The sequence below is a fragment of the Fonticula alba genome (genome assembly GCF_000388065.1).
Source record: "Fonticula alba strain ATCC 38817 unplaced genomic scaffold supercont2.14, whole genome shotgun sequence".
Lineage (NCBI taxonomy): Eukaryota > Rotosphaerida > Fonticulaceae > Fonticula > Fonticula alba.
In genome coordinates, this window is record NW_009242984.1 from 447,622 (window position 1) to 463,780 (window position 16,159).

At 66.4% G+C, this 16,159-nt stretch overlaps 2 protein-coding genes across 2 annotated transcripts in view; one reads left to right on the plus strand and one right to left on the minus strand.

Moving 5' to 3' along the window:
• H696_05844 (hypothetical protein) overlaps positions 1 to 13,973 on the plus strand; it is a gene marked incomplete at its 3' end in the record, with an annotated part of 16,319 nt that extends 2,346 nt beyond the window's left edge. Inside the window, exon 4 of the mRNA XM_009499644.1 lies at positions 22 to 13,973. Within this exon, the coding sequence (XP_009497919.1) occupies positions 22 to 13,973 (13,952 nt within the window). The remainder of the gene's footprint in view (positions 1 to 21) is intronic.
• Positions 13,974 to 14,509: 536 nt separating this feature from the next.
• On the minus strand, positions 14,510 to 15,787 carry H696_05845 (hypothetical protein; the record flags this gene model as incomplete). Its single annotated transcript, XM_009499645.1, has 1 exon — positions 14,510 to 15,787. One exon carries the CDS (start codon positions 15,785 to 15,787, stop codon positions 14,555 to 14,557), a length of 1,233 nt encoding a protein of 410 aa, XP_009497920.1. The 3' UTR covers positions 14,510 to 14,554.
• Between the last annotated feature and the right edge of the window lie 372 nt (positions 15,788 to 16,159).

The window sequence follows — 16,159 nt, forward strand, 5'->3', positions numbered from 1 at the left end:
CCCCCCCCCCCTCCGCCTCAGCCACTCGCTACATGATCTTCTTGCGGGATCTGCCCGTGCGCGAGATCGTCCTGGCCACCAATCTGAGCCAGCTCCGGGATGCCTCGTCCACCGTGCTGCAGCATATGATCAAGCGCGTTCGCATCACCAACTACCCCCTGAAGAACATCCAGATCCTGGCCTTCTCCATGTCGCAGGATTTGACGCAGCAGATGGTGCGCATCCTGCAGGACATGCGGTTGATGCACCTCGGCGCCGAGGAGCAGGTGGCCTGCCTGAGCGAGTGCTTCACCATCTTCTCGGCATGGGATCAGAATTGCTCGCAGCTGGTCACCTATGCGCGAGATAACTTCCAGCGCCGGCAGGACCGCCACTATATCAAGATCGGCTCGGACATCGGCGCATTGAAGACTCGCCTGGAGCTGCTGCGCACCTTCCTCATGGAGCACCAGGCCCTGCAGAAGACCGTCGGCTCGGTCTTCGGAGCCGGGGCCCGCCTGATCGCCGGGTCGGCGGGCGGGTCGTCCTCGGGAGCGAACTCGTCATCGGCGGCGGCGGCGGCGGCGGCGGCGGCCGCGGCCGCGGCCGACATCGACCCCCTGGCCGTGGTCCGAAAGGCGTATCAGGATTTCGCGGCGGCCGACGTGCTGGACACCTCGGACGAGGGGGCCCAGCTGTATCGCCAGGCGCGGCAGGCGTACGATGCGCAGATCAAGCGCGTGGAGGGGCTGATCATCGCCCTGCTGCGCGAGCGGCTGAGTGTGTCGCACACGGCTTCCGACATGCTGCGTACCCTGTCGCAGTTCAATGTCTTCTTCAATCGCCCGGGCGTGAAGGCCGCCGTGCACACCTACCAGGCGGACCTGCTGCGCCATGTGCAGGAGGACATTGCCCTGTTGCAGCAGCGTTTCATCCGCGGGTACCACTCTTCGGCTGCGGCCAAATTCGACCAGCAGCGCGGCCTGCCCCCGGTGACCGGGCAGATTGCCTGGGCCCAGCAGATTGCCCGGCAGCTGGCGGGCTATGTGCAGCGCATCGAGTCGGTGCTCGGGTCTTCCTGGAAGGAGCAGGCGGCCGGCCAGAAGTTGGCCGCCTCGACCGAGGCCTTCCGTTCGCGCTTGGACCCGGTGGCCTTCTTCAATGATTGGGTCAACACTTGCCGGGCGCACAGCTACTCCTTCCGCATCGCCGGCGGGGTGTTGCTGGTGGATCGGCGCCAGGTGGCTGGCCCGGTGCGGGCCCTGACCGGGGCCGGTGTGGCCGGCGCCGGCGCCGCCCCGGCCACGACCAGCATGCGTCTTTTCCTGGATGTCAACTTCAGCCACAGCCTGGAGACCCTCTTCAAGGAGACCTTCCACCTGGCCTGGTTGGGGTACTTCGCCCCGCGGGACATCCACTCGGTGGCCATGGTGGCCCGGCGCCTGTATCCCCTGGCGGCCAGCCTGCGTGAGACCATTTCCATGTACGAAGCCGTGTGCGGGGTGCTGGAGCAGCGGCCGGACTTGTCGCTGTTGATGGCCGGCCGGCAGAAGGAGATCCATGCGCAGCTGGTCCAGGTGAATGCCCTGTCCTGGAGCCTGCTGAGCCGGAGCCAGTCGGTGCGCGAGGTGCGCACCGGTGCCGGGGAGATCACCCACCTGACGGCACTGGTGTCGGCCTTCGGGTCGGCCTTCGGCGAGCTCCGGCAGAAGGTCGATGCCCTGGAGGGGGTGTTGGCCCAGCTGGCCACGTGTCCCTTCCTGCCACGGGCCTTCTTCGACATCGGGGCCCGTGCCCAGGCCATCGTCAACTCCATCAGTTTGTTGAACTTCAGCAATCTGGACCACTGGGTGGCCGGGCTGAATGCCCGGATGTCTGGCATTTTGCTGGAGCGCCTGCGCCTGGCGGTGCGTGCTTGGATTCATGTCTTCAGCCGGGAGGCTGTCGATGTGGATGCCGGGTCCGCGGGCCGGGGCCCGGCCGGTGGCGATCTCGATCCGGAGGACGAGGAGGCCGAGGCCGTGGCGGATCCGGTGGCACTGGCCGGCGCCGAGGAGGCCCTGCGTGGCATGCGCCAGCTGGTGCTGGAGCTGCTGCTGCGCAATCAGGTCATCTTCCTGGAGCCGCCTCTGGAGCAGGCCCGGTCGATGTGGATCACCGGGCTGTACACCTTCCTGAGCCCGGTGTGCCAGTTGGGCGTGCTGCGGTCGTCGGCGTTGGATCTGGCCGCCGGTGGGCCTGGGTCTCCGGCGGCGCTGCCGGGCCCCGGGGGCAGTGACGTGACGGCCGCCGGCGGTGCGGTCACCGCGGCCGGGGCCGGCGGCTCTGCCAGTGGTGCTGCCACTCAGGCGGCCACCTTCCGCTTCTTGCTGCGGGATTTGGTGGCCTCGGGCGAGCTTCAGGCTGCCTTTGAGGCGGTCGAGTCGAAGATCGCCACGGTCGGGACGTATGTCGCGGATTGGCTGCGCTATCAGGCCCTGTGGGACCTGAATGAGGCCCATGTGGCTCAGCGTCTGTCCACCGATGTGGCCCTGTGGCGGACTCTGCTGGCGGACATTCGGAATGCCCGGTCGACCTTCGACACGTCGGAGTCCCGGCGGGAGTTCGGTGTGGCGGTGGCCATCGACTATGGCCACATCCAGCAGAAGGTCACCTCGCGGTATGACGCCCTGCAGGCCAGCCTCCTGAATCACTTTGGTGGGCTGCTGCGCGAGAGCACCGGCACCCTGTTCGATCAGCTGGTGGAGGCTCGCCTGCAGTTGGAGGACTCGCGCTTGGGTTCCGCCGGGGCCGATGCCACCGGGCTGGCTGGTGCCAGTGGGGCGACCGGGTCCAGCGGTGGTGGCACCGCCGCGGCGATTGCCTGCGTGACCCTGGTGCAGGAGGTCAACCGTCGGGTGCCGGGCTGGGCCGCATCGCTGGATACGCTGAAGGGCTGCGAGGTCCTGCTCCGGCGTTTGCGCTTCCAATTCCCGGCCGGGTGGCTGTACTTCGAGCGGCTGGACTCCGAGTGGGAGGCCCTGCAGCTGACCCTGTCCAAGCGGAATGAGGAGATCAAGCGGCAGTTGGCGCCCTTGCAGGCGCGCATCACCGAGCAGGATGCCCATTTGCTGGAGCAAATCCAGGCCGCCGAGGCGGATTGGGCAGCCAACAAGCCGCTGCGCGGGGACACCCGGCCGGCGGCGGCGCTCACTGCGCTGGCTCAATTTGAGGCCACTTTCGGCCGGCTGTCGGAGGAGTGGATCCAGCTGGAGCGTGCCAAGGAGTCGCTGAATTTGCCGGCCGGCGGGGAGAACCGCGTGCTCTTCATGCTGGCCGAGTTGGAGGATCTGCGCCTGGTGTGGCAGGATCTGGCCAAGATTTGGGCGGCTCTGCGGGAGCTGGGCGAGACCCCCTGGGCGTCGATCCAGCCGCGCAAGGTGCGCCATGCGCTGGAGGATCTGTCCGAGGCGCTGCGCGCGCTGCCGGTGCAGCTCAAGCAGTATGCCGCCTTCGAGTATGTGCAGGCCGAGTTGCGGACCCTGCTGCGTGCGAATCTGGTCATCGGCGATCTGAAGGGCGATGCCATGCGTGAGCGCCATTGGCAGATGCTCTTCCGGCGCCTGCGTGTCGGGGAGCCCGGCGGTCCGGCCGGGCCTGGCAGTGCGACCGGCCTCGGCCGGCGTGTGGCCCTCGGGGACATCACCCTGCAGTTCCTTTGGGACTTGGGCCCGGCGCGCAATGAGGCCGCCATTCGCGAGGTGCTGGTGGTTGCCCAGGGCGAGCTGGCCCTGGAGGAGTACCTGCGCACGGTGGAGGAAACTTGGAAGGCCTTCGAGCTGGAGCTGGTCAATTACCAGAACAAGTGCTACCTCATCCGTGGCTGGGATGACCTGTTCAATCGGTGCAATGAGCACCTGAGCGCCCTGCAGGCGATGCGCATTTCGCCGTACTACAAGGAATTCGAGGGGACGGCCGCCACCTGGGAGGAGCGTCTGACTCGGGTGAATGCCATCTTCAATGTGTGGATCGATGTCCAGCGGCAGTGGGTGTACTTGGAGGGCATTTTCACCGGGTCCGCGGACATCCGGAATTTGTTGCCCACCGAGTCGGCCCGGTTCCAGTCCATCAACCAGGAGTTCCTGACCCTCTTGCGCCGGGTGGCCAAGGACCCGCAAGTGTTGGAGGTGATTGCCATCCCGAACATTGCGCGGTCGTTGGAGCGCCTGGCCGACATGCTGGCCAAGGTGCAAAAGGCCCTCGGTGAGTATTTGGAGAAGGAGCGCTCCTCCTTCCCGCGGTTCTACTTCGTCGGTGATGAGGACCTGCTGGAGATCATTGGCAATGCCAAGGATGCCAACAAGATCCAGAAGCACTTGAAGAAGATGTTCGCCGGGATTTCGGCCCTGGTGCTGGAGGGCGGCTCGACCGGGGCCACGCTGGCCGACAGCAGCCCGGCCGAGGGGGCCGGCGGGGAGGGCGCCGCATCGGCGACGACCGCCGGCACCGGGGCCCCGTCGGCCGATGCCGTGCCGACCGCCGTGCTGGGCATGGTCTCGCGCGAGGGCGAGACCGTGCCCTTCCGCACGCCGATCGACCTGCGCGCGCAGCCCAAGATCAATGAGTGGCTGGCTCAGGTGGAGCAGGAGATGCGCCTGTCGCTGGCGCACCTGCTGGATGAGTCGATCTTGGCCCTGTTGGCTCTGCAGCAGGGGGCCATCGATGTGGCCTTCGAGACGGCGGCCGGCATTGGGGCCTCCCCGGGCGGTCTTCCGGCCGTGGATGCTGCCGATGGTGGTGGGGCCGACTCGCCGGTGGTGGCGCTGGCCGTGGCCCCGGTGGGCGAGCATTTCGGCCAGGCGGCCTTCCTGGAGTGGGTCCAGCGCTTCCCGGCGCAGTTGGTGGTCATCGCGGCGCAGGTTGCCTGGACCACGCATGTGGAGCGGGCCCTGGCCCAGGGTGCCGGCGATGGCGATGCCGCTGGCCAGGCCCTCGGGGCGCTGCTGCGCTTTGTGGAGCATGTGCTGACGGTTCTGGCTGACACGGTCCTGCAGGATATCGATGGATTGTATCGGCGCAAGTGCGAGCACCTGATCACGGAGATGGTGCACCAGCGCGACATCATCCGGCGGCTGGTGGCCGACCGGGTGACATCGGTCGGCTCCTTCGACTGGCTGTACCAGATGCGCTTCTACCATGATGCCCAGGGGGCGGACCCGCTGCGGCGGTTGGCCATCCGCATGGCCAATGCCTCTTTCGATTATGGGTTCGAGTATCTCGGCGTGGTGGACAAGCTGGTGCAGACGCCGCTGACGGACCGGTGCTACATGACCCTGACTCAGGCATTGGACTTGCGCCTGGGTGGTTCGCCCTTCGGCCCGGCTGGTACCGGCAAGACCGAGTCGGTCAAGGCCCTGGGCGCGCAGCTTGGACGCTTTGTGTTGGTGTTCTGTTGCGATGAGACCTTCGACTTCCAGGCCATGGGCCGGATCTTCGTGGGGTTGTGCATGGTCGGCGCGTGGGGCTGCTTCGATGAGTTCAATCGTCTGGAGGAGCGCATCCTGTCGGCCGTGTCGCAGCAAATCCAAACCATTCAGATGGCCCTGCGGGATCAGCGCGCATCCGGGGCCGCTGTCACCAATGAAATCGAGCTGGTGGGCAAGCAGCTGACCGTGCACCCGGGCACCGGGATCTTCATCACCATGAACCCGGGGTATGCCGGCCGGTCAAACCTGCCGGACAACTTGAAGAAGCTCTTCCGTGGCATGGCCATGACCAAGCCCGACCGGGAGCTCATTGCCCAGGTGATGCTCTTCTCGCAGGGGTTCCGGTCGGCCGAGCTGCTGGCTTCCAAGATCGTGCCCTTCTTCAACCTGTGCGCCGAGCAGCTGTCCTCGCAGCCGCATTATGACTTCGGCCTGCGCGCCTTGAAGTCGGTGCTGGTGAGTGCCGGTAACCTGAAGCGCGATCGGATTTTGTCGGCCACCGGGCCGGGGTCGGCCGATCGTGGCAATGCCGTGGCCCAGGCTTCCTCGGCCCTGGCCGAGCAGGAGATCCTCATCCAGTCGGTGGCCGAGACGGTGGTGCCGAAGCTGGTGGCCGAGGACATTGCCCTGCTGCGGAGCCTGCTGGAGGATGTCTTCCCCGGGGTGCCCTACCGGCCGGCGGACACGCGTGCCCTGCGCGAGGCCATCGAGGCCATCTGTCGCGAGCGCCACCTGGTGGCGGCGGATGCCTGGGTGGACAAGGTCCTGCAGTTGTACCAGATCCACAAGATCAACCATGGTGTGATGCTGGTGGGCCCGGCGGCCACCGGCAAGTCCACCGCTTGGTCGGTGCTGCTGGCGGCCATGCGCCAGGTGGATGGCATCGAGGGTGTGGCGCATGTCATCGACCCGAAGGCCATTCCGAAGGAGGCCCTGTATGGGACGCTGGATCCGACGACGCGCGAGTGGACGGACGGCCTCTTTACGGGGATCCTGCGCCGGGTGCTGGACAATGTGCGCGGTGAATTGAACCGCCGCCAGTGGATCATCTTCGATGGTGACGTGGACCCGGAGTGGGTGGAGAACCTGAACTCCGTGTTGGATGACAACCGGCTGTTGACCCTGCCCAATGGCGAGCGCCTGTCCCTGCCGCCGAATGTGCGTGTCATGTTCGAGGTGCAGGATCTCAAGTATGCCACTCTGGCCACGGTGTCCCGCTGTGGCATGGTTTGGTTCAGTGATGATGTGGTGTCCCAGCCGATGGTGTATCACCATTATCTGGCGGCCCTGGAGGCGGATGTCCTGCCGGGGATGGATGCCATGTTCGAGGGTGCCGGGCGTCGTGGTGGCACGGCGGCCACCACCGGGTCCGAGGGCGGCGACCTGCCGGCGGCCCTGGTGCTGCAGCGGGATTGCGCGCGCGTCTGGCGGCCGTACTTCGCGGATGAGGGGCTCGTGACGCAGGCCCTGCGCCGGGCGGCCGAGCTGGAGCACATCATGGAATTTTCCCCGGCTCGGGCGTTGCAAACGCTGTTCGCCATGCTGAACAAGACCGTGCGCAATGTCTTCGATTACAACCAGTCGCATCCGGACTTCCCGCTGGCGGCCGACACCGTGGAGCGGTATTGCGTCCGGCGCCTGCTCTATTGCCTGGTGTGGGCCTTCTCCGGGGATTGTCGCCTGCCTCAGCGTGATGTGCTTGGGGCCTTCCTGCTGGGCACGGCCGGTGTGGAACTCCCGGCCGGGAGCTCGGCCGCCCCTCCGTCGCTCATCGATTACGAGGTCCAGGTGGCCTCCGGTGATTGGGGCCTCTGGCAGAACCGGGTGCCGGTGGTGGACATCGAGACGCACCGGGTCACGGCCCAGGATGTGGTCGTGCCGACGGTGGACACGGTTCGCCATGAGGATGTGCTGTACACATGGCTGGCGGAGCGTCGGCCACTGTTGCTGTGCGGGCCTCCCGGGTCCGGTAAGACCATGACCCTGTTCGCCGCGCTGAATGCCCTGCCGGATGTGGATGTGGTGGGGTTGAACTTCTCCTCGGCCACCACGCCGGAGTTGCTGCTGCGCACCTTCGAGCAGTATTGCGAGTATCGCAAGACCCCGGCCGGGCAGATCCTGGCCCCGACGCAGCCCGGCAAGTGGCTGGTGCTCTTCTGCGATGAGATCAACCTGCCGGAGCAGGACAAGTACGGCACTCAGCGGGTGATTTCGTTCATGCGGCAGCTGGTGGAGGCCGGCGGGTTCTGGCGTTGCCATGGGACCGGTGCGTCGGACCGGCAGTGGGTGCGCCTGGAGCGCATCCAAATTGTCGGTGCCTGTAATCCTCCCACCGATCCCGGGCGTGTGCCCTTGACCGGGCGCTTCCTGCGGCATTGCCCGCTGTTGATGGTGGACTACCCGGGCGAGACGTCGCTGCATCAAATTTACGGCACCTTCTGTCGGGCCCTGCTGAAGGCGGCTCCCAGTGGGTTGCGGTCCTTCGCCGAGCCCCTGACCCATGCCATGGTGGATGTGTATCTGGCCAGTCAGCGGCATTTCACCCCGGACCAGCAGGCGCATTACATCTACTCGCCGCGCGAGCTGACTCGCTGGGTGCGTGGTGTGTATGAGGCCTTGCGGCCGTTGGATGCGGCCGGGGTCCTGGCCGATGGGGAGTTCCTGGTGCGCCTGTGGGCGCATGAGGCCCTGCGTTTGTTCTCGGATCGCTTGGTGTCGGCCGAGGAGCGTGCCTGGACCGGTGCCCTGATCGATTCGGTGGCCGAGAAGCACTTCGGTGCCGGTGTGAATCTGGTGTCGGCCCTGGCGCGGCCGATTCTCTTCTCGGACTGGCTGTCGAAGCACTATCTGCCGGTGGATCGCGAGCAGCTGCGCGAGTATATGAAGGCTCGTTTGCGTGTGTTCCACGAGGAGGAGCTGGATGTGCCGCTGGTGCTGTTTGACGATGTGCTGGAGCATGTGCTGCGCATTGACCGGGTCTTCAAGCAGGTCCAGGGCCATGCGCTGTTGATTGGTGTCTCGGGTGCCGGGAAGACCACCCTCACGCGCTTTGTGGCCTGGATGAATGGCTTGACCCTGTTCCAGATCCGTGCCCATGCGGCCTATAGCATGGAGGACTTCGATGACGATCTGCGGGATGTCCTCCGGCGGACCGGCTGCCGGGGGGAGAAGATTTGCTTCGTCATGGACGAGGGGAATGTCCTGGACACGGGCTTCCTGGAGCGCATGAACACCCTGCTGGCCAATGGCGAAGTGCCGGGGCTCTTTGAGGGGGATGACCATGCGCAGCTGATGACCGCCTGTCGAGAGGGCGCCCAGCGTGAGGGGCTGCTGATTGACACGCCGGATGAGCTGTACCGGTGGTTCACCCAGCAGATCACTCGGAATTTGCATGTGGTGTTCACGATGAACCCGCCGGAGGGCGGCCTCGGTGGCCGGGCGGCCACTTCGCCGGCTCTCTTCAACCGCTGTGTGTTGGATTGGTTTGGCGATTGGTCGCCGCAGGCCCTGTACCAGGTGGGTTCGGAGTTGACGCATCGGTTGGACTTCGACGCGGCTGGGGGCCGGCAATTCGCGGTGCCCACCCAGTATGGGCCCTTCCCGCTGGCACATCCGGACCTGGGGCCGGTGATTGAATTGCCCCCCTCGCATCGGGAGTCGCTGGTCAATGCGCTGGTCTTTGTGCATGCCTCCCTGGGGGAGGTGTGTGCGCGTGTGGCCAAGCGCCATGGGCGTCTGTTGCACATTACGCCGCGCCATTTCCTGGATTTGATTCATCACTTTGGGCGTCTCTTCGAGGAGAAGCGCTCGGAGTTGGAGGCCCAGCAGCTGCACATTAGCGTGGGCTTGAAGAAGCTTCGGGAGACCTTCGACGCGGTGGCCGAGCTCCAGTCGACCCTGGCGGTGACCAGTGCCGAATTGGACCGGAAGAATGCCGAGGCCAATGCCAAGTTGCAGGAGATGCTGCAGCGGCAGCAGGAGGCCGAAAAGCGCAAGGTCGATTCGACGGCCATCCGCCGGGAGGTGGAGGAGTCCAGTCGGGTGATTGCCAGCCGCCATGAGGCGGTCATGGTGGACCTGGCCCAGGCGGCGCCGGCCGTGGAGGAAGCCCAGCAGGCGGTCAATGGCATCAAGAAGTCCCAGCTGACGGAGATCCGGTCTTTGCCGAATCCGCCGAAGGCCGTGTCGCTGGCCCTGGAGCCGGTGTGCTTGATGCTGGGCGGCGGCCCGGCCGGTGGCGGGGCCATCACCTGGCAGACCATCCAGCAGACCCTGCGCCGGGAGGACTTCATCACGTCGATTGTCAATTACAACACGGAGAAGCAGCTGACGGCCGGCGTGCGGGAGCACATCCGCACGCGGTACCTCAGCAATCCGGATTACAACTTCGAGGTGATCAACCGCGCGTCGAAGGCTTGCGGCCCGTTGGTCAAGTGGGTGCAGGCCCAGTGCAGCTATTCCACCATTCTCCAGCGTGTGGAGCCCCTTCGCCAGGAGGTGGCCGAGTTGGAGGCGGCCGGCGAGTCGGCGCGCGTGCAGCTGGCCGAGGTGGAGGCCACCATCGCCGAGCTGGAGCAGTCGATTACTCGCTTCAAGGATGAGTATGCCACATTGATTGCGGAGACCCAGGCGCTGAAGGCCCAGCAGGAGACCGTTCGGGCAAAGGTGACCCGGGCAACCGGGCTGCTGGATTCCCTGCAGTCGGAGCGTGCGCGCTGGTCGGAAACCTCCTCGACCTTCGAGCAGCAGATGACCACCCTGGCCGGTGATGCGCTGGCATGCGCGGCGGCCGTGGCCTATTCCGGGTTCTTTGATCAGACCCATCGGCAGTTGCTCTTCCGCCGGTGGCTGGCGCATCTTCGTCGGTCGGGCATCGCCACGCGGGCCGACCTGTCGGTGACGGAGTATCTGTCCACGGCGGATGAGCGGCTGGCGTGGCAGGCGCGCGGCCTGCCGGCCGACGACCTGGCCAGCGAGAATGCCGTCATGCTGACGCGCTTCAACCGGTACCCGCTGATGATCGATCCGTCGAGCCAGGCCCGGGCCTTTGTCCTGCGGCAGCTGGCCGACCGGAAGATCCAGCACACATCCTTCCTGGACAAGTCCTTCGTCAAGAACCTGGAAGCGGCCTTGCGCTTTGGGAATCCGCTGCTGGTGGACGATGTGGAGGCGCTGGATCCGATCCTGAATCCGTTGCTGAATCGCGAAGTCCGCCGGGCCGGTGGCCGGGTGCTGGTGCGCGTGGGCGCCCAGGATGTGGACTTCTCGCCGGCCTTCTCGCTGTTCCTGGTGACCCGCGACTCGAGTGCCCTCTTTGGGCCGGATCTCTGCTCGCGGGTGACCTTCGTCAACTTCACCGTGACTCGGGCTTCATTGCAGAGCCAGTGCCTGTATAGTGTGCTGCGCGCGGAGCGGCCGGACATCGAGCAGAAGCGCACGGATCTGCTGCGCATGCAGGGCGAGCTGCAGACTCGTTTGCGGCACCTGGAGCGGGCCCTGCTGGAGGCCCTCAATGCGGCCGAGGGGTCGATCCTGGAGAGTGACTCGGTCATCACCACGATGGAGGCCCTCAAGCGGGAGGCGAGCGAAATCGCCGGGCGCATTTCCGAGACCGATTCCATGCGCGATGAGGTGGAGGCCGTGACGGCCGAGTATACCCCCTTCGCGGCGGCCTGCTCGGCGGTCTTCTTCACCATGGAGCAGCTGAACCAGCTGCATCCGTTCTACCAATTCTCGCTGGACATGTTCATGGAGATCTTCAACCATGTGTTGGCCAGTGTCGGCCCGGCGGCGGCTACTGCTGTTGCTAGCACGGGCACCGGGCAGGATGCGCCGGCTGCGCGTCTGGCCCGGCTGACGGAGCAGCTCTTCCGGACGGCCTTCCGCCGGCTGTCGTCGGCCCTGCTGCACAGCGACCAGCTGACCTTGGCCATGCTCCTGGCGCGGCCCTTCGCCCGGGCCACGGGCCAATCGCTGGATGAGGATCTGTATGACTTCCTGATTCGGAATGTGACGGCCGCTGCCGGGGCCGGTGCTTCGGCCGGTGCGGACACCGGGTCGTCCTCGGCCGGCGGGCTGGTGTCCTCGCTGGAGGCGCGCCTGGATGGGGCGGCGCGTGGCCTGGTGGCCACCTTGGGGCTGGCGCCCTCGTCGGATCGGCTGGCGCAGCTGCGCGAGTTGCTGGCCCTGCCGGCCTTCGCCGGGCTGCCGGCCAGTGTCACCGCCGACCCCGAAGCCTGGGGCGCCTTTGTGCGTGGTGCCGGTGCGCCGGAGGTGGCGGTGCCGGCCGGGGCCTGGGACCTCGGGGCGGCCAGCCCGGATGCGTCGGCCGAGGAGCCGCTGCCGGCCAGGCAGGCCGCCGTGGTGGAGGCCCTGCTGGCGGCGGTGCTGGTGAAGGTCCTTCGTCCGGACCGGGTGTCGCCGGCGTTGGAGCGCTTCTGCGGGCTGCTGTTCGGGGAGCACTTCCTCCAGCAGCCGGAGCAGCAGGCTCGCCTGCAGGAGGTGGTCCTGCGGGAGGTGACCGCTCGGACGCCGGTGGCCCTGTGCTCGGTGCCGGGGTTGGATGCCTCCTTCCGGGCGGAGCAGCTGGCACGCGACCTGAAGCGCCCGCTGCGGGCCATTGCCATCGGCTCGCCGGAGGGCTTTGCCCAATCGGATCAGGCCATTTTGGCGGCGGTCAAGGCCGGCACGTGGGTCCTGCTGAAGAATGTGCACCTGGCGCCGCAGTGGCTGTCGCAATTGGAGAAGCGCCTGCATGCGCTGACGCCGCATGCGGACTTCCGGCTGTTCATGACCATCGAGGTGGTGCCGCAAATCCCGGCATCCATCCTGCGCCTGTCGCGCATCTTCATGTACGAGCGGCCGCCCGGCATGAAGGCCAACATTTTGGAGACGCTGGCGGACTTGCCGGCCGAGCGCATCGGCCAGCAGCCGGTCGAGCGTGCCCGGCTGTTCTTCCTGCTGGCCTGGGTCCATGCCATCATCCAGGAGCGCTTGCGGTACGCGCCGATCGGCTGGACCACGGCCTACGAGTTCAATGACGCCGATCGCCGGTGTGCCTTCGATGTGATCGATGGGTGGGTGGATCGCGTGGCGCAGGGTGTCCGGACCAACATCTCGCCGGAGTCCATCCCCTGGAGTGCGTTGCGCACGATCCTGGCCGAGTCGGTGTATGGCGGTCGTGTGGACAATGACTTCGATCAGCGCACCCTGGCGGCCTTCATTCGGCAGGTCCTCTCGGCGGCTTCCTACGATCCGGAGTACATGCTGGTGGCGGCCGGGCATGAGGGGGCGACCGCGGGCGACATGGGCCCCGGGGAGGATGCCTCCTCGGTGGCCGGGCTGCGCGCGCCCACCGGCACCACCATGCAAGCCTTCCTTGGCTGGGTGTCCGAGCTGCCGGACCGCCAGCCCCCGACGTGGCTCGGTCTGCCGGCCGACGCGGACAACCTCCTGCTGACGCAGGTGGGTGGCCAGCTGCTGGGCAAGCTCCGTGCCATGGGCGGCTTGGATGAGGATGACGAGGCCCTGGAGACGGTGGACGACATGCTGGCGGCGGCCACGGCGGCCGCTGGCCATGTGGCTGCCGGATCGACCGAGGCCGGGCTGGATGCCTCGCTGCCGGGCTGGATGCGTGCGATTGCCGGTCGTGCGCAAACCTGGCTCGGGGTGCTGCCGGAGGCCATTGCCCCGGTCGATCGGACCGCCGGGAATGGGCCCATCTTCCGGTGCCTGGAGCGTGAAGTGCGCAATGGCAGCCGGCTGTTGCGCACGGTGCGCGGCGATCTGGCGGAGCTTGTGGCCATTGTGGCCGGCACCGCCAAGCAGACCAACCACTCGCGGTCGCTGCTGCGGGACTTCTCGCGGGATGCGGTGCCGGCGTCGTGGCGGCGGTTCCACACCTCGCCGCCGGGCATCTCCCTGGATGCCTGGCTCGGGGACTTTGCCCGTCGTTGCGGGCAGTTCATTGCCCTGGCTGGGAGCCCGGCGGCCTGGAGCGGCAATGGCGGCTCGGCTGGTGGGGATGCCTCGGGCTTCCCCATCTGGCTGGGTGGCCTGCTGGCGCCGGAGGCCTTCCTGACTGCCTCGCAGCAGGCCGTGGCCCAGGCCCGGGGCTGGTCGCTGGAGGAGCTGCAGCTGTCGTTGGAGTTCCTGCCCGAGGCCGAGGGGACCTCGGCTGCCGGGGAGGATGTGGCGGCGGCGGCGGCTGCTGCGCGCGCACGCGATCTGGCCTCGCCCGGGACCTTCCTCCTGTCGGGCATTCGTCTGGAGTGTGCGGTGGTGGCGGCGGCCGGCACCGGCCAGGTGGTTCCTGGCCCCTCGCACGGGGCGGCCATTGGCCTTGTCCGGCTGTGCTGGCACCAGCGCGCCGGCGTGGTCCTGCCGGCCGATGCCATTCAGCTGCCGGTGTACCTGAACTCGGCGCGCAAGCAGCTTCTCTTCTCCACCTGGCTGTCGTCCAGCATGACGGCGCCGGTGGCCTACCAGCGCGGTGTGGCGCTCACCTGCTCCGATGTCAAGTCCACCTAGTGTGCTTCCTGCGGCCTGCCTCCTTTTCGGCCCGATCCCTTGCAAATAACATCTTCTTTTGCCTCCGGCCGGTGTTTCATTTGTTTTCCTGCTGGCTGGGGTCTATTCTTTTTTCTTTTCTCTTTTTTCCGGCGGCGCCCCCGCACACGCCGTAGGGGTGGCTGGGAGGGGCAGGTGCGGGAACCTGCGGCACATGTCCTGTGCCGATACGTACACACGCACAGTCGCACAGTCGGGTCGCACAGTCGGGTCGCACAGTCGGGTCGCACAGTCGCACAATTGCAGAGTCGCACAGTCGCACAATCGCACAATCGCACAATCGCACAATCGCACAATCGCACAATCGCACACACACACACACACACACACACATACAAGTACACACGCACACACAGACAGACAGCGAAAGGGAATGCATGGACATTGCCCAGGGCGCAGTGTGGGAGCCAGGTCACACGCTGCATGGTCCCCGGGGCCGAGATCACGGCCCACGCTTGCACCCTCGCGCGGGGCGCGCCTGACAGCCGATGCCGGTGTGCGAGGAAAGCAAGTTTATTCCGCATGGGGGTGTGGGGAAACATCTATTGCGACAGGGCGGGGTCGCGGCGCTTCTTTTTCACCGAGATGGAGATCCTCTTCTTCCAGGAGAGGGCGGGGTCCATTTCCGGGGCCGAGGTGGCCGGGTTTTCGGCACTGGCATGCAGTCCACCGGGCGGGGGGGACACGGTGCCGAGGCCGAGGCTGGCACTGGCCGCGCTGCTGACACTACCACGCCGGTCCTGCCGGCCATGATCGCCCCCCTCGGCGCCGGTGTGGGCAACGTCAAAGTCGGCCTCGCGGTCGTGCAGGAAGGAACACGGCGGCGGCACGACCATGGCCGCGGTGGTGGACGGAGTAGTGGCCGATGGCCCCCCGGCCGGGATCCCGGCGAATCGCCCCTCGGAGGTGGGCTCCTCGATGATGGTGGTGTGCATGGAAGCCGCGGAGGAGTCCTCCGACATGCGCCGGGGCTCGGAGCTGGCGCCGGGCCAGCCGGAGCCCATGGAGGTCCCGCCCGGAGGCGAGAAGGATCCCTCATTGAAGGAGGAGCGCGTGGATGACCGAGCCATGCTGAAAGACCAGTTGCCACTGCGCTTGCGTGAGCCGCCAGCTCCGCCGGAAGACGAGGACAAGGAGGAGGAGGAGGAGGAGGCGGGGTCCGTTGTGTCGCTCAGGCCGCGCGGGTGCACCGCGTAGCCGGCTCGCTCCTCGGGACCGGGGTCGCCCATGGGCAGGGCATTTTGCGTGTGCCCGGCCGCAAAGCCCCCATGCAGGTGATGCGAGCTGGCCGAGTGATTGCGCTTGAACCAGGGACCGGCCGATGGTTGGGGCTGCGGCTGGTGCAGGGCCGATCCGCTGCCGAGGGCCGAGCCCGGAGACGAGAGCGACGGCTGCGAATGGAAGACCCCGGCCCCGTCCGGCCCGACATGATGATGGTGATGGTGGTGCTGGCGAAAGAAGCTGCCACTGGAGGAGCTACTCTTGCGGGAGGAAGGCTCCTCATACTGGTTGAAGGTGCCGCTGGAGTAGGAGCTCCCCGAGTGAGTCCGGGTGAGGGGCCGGCCACCGGCCGAGGGCCGGCCTGCATCCGGCACCGGTGTCCCAGCCGACGAGTGTTTCGAGGAAGAGGGGCGCAGGAGACTGGTGAAGCGCTTGGCCAGTGAGCCAGCCGAGCCGGTGGACATGCCGAGGAGCTTCTCCTTGCGGTATGCACGCTTGGGCTCCAGGCGCTCGGGGGTCTGGCGCAGAGCAGGGCATGCCAGAAGGTCGGGCATGAGCGGGAAAGAGAGCGGAGGAGGGAGGGGGGTCAGAGGGATACAGGGGCGGGGAGATGTGAGGAAGGACGCCTCGCCAGAGAGAGAGATGGGGGAGAGAGAGGGGGAGGGAGGAGGGGAGGGAAGAGAGAGGGGGAGGGAGAGAGGGGAGGGGAGAGAGATGGGGAGAAAGAAAGAAAGAGAGAGAGAAAGAAAGAAAGAGAGAGAAAGAAAGAAAGAGAGAGAAAGAAAGAAAGAGAGAGAAAGAAAGAAAGAGAGAGAAAGAAAGAAAGAGAGAGAAAGAGAGAGAGAAAGAAGGAAAGAGAGAGAGAAAGAAGGAAAGAGAGAGAGAAAGAAGGAAAGAGAGAGAGAAAGAAGGAAAGAGAGAGAGAA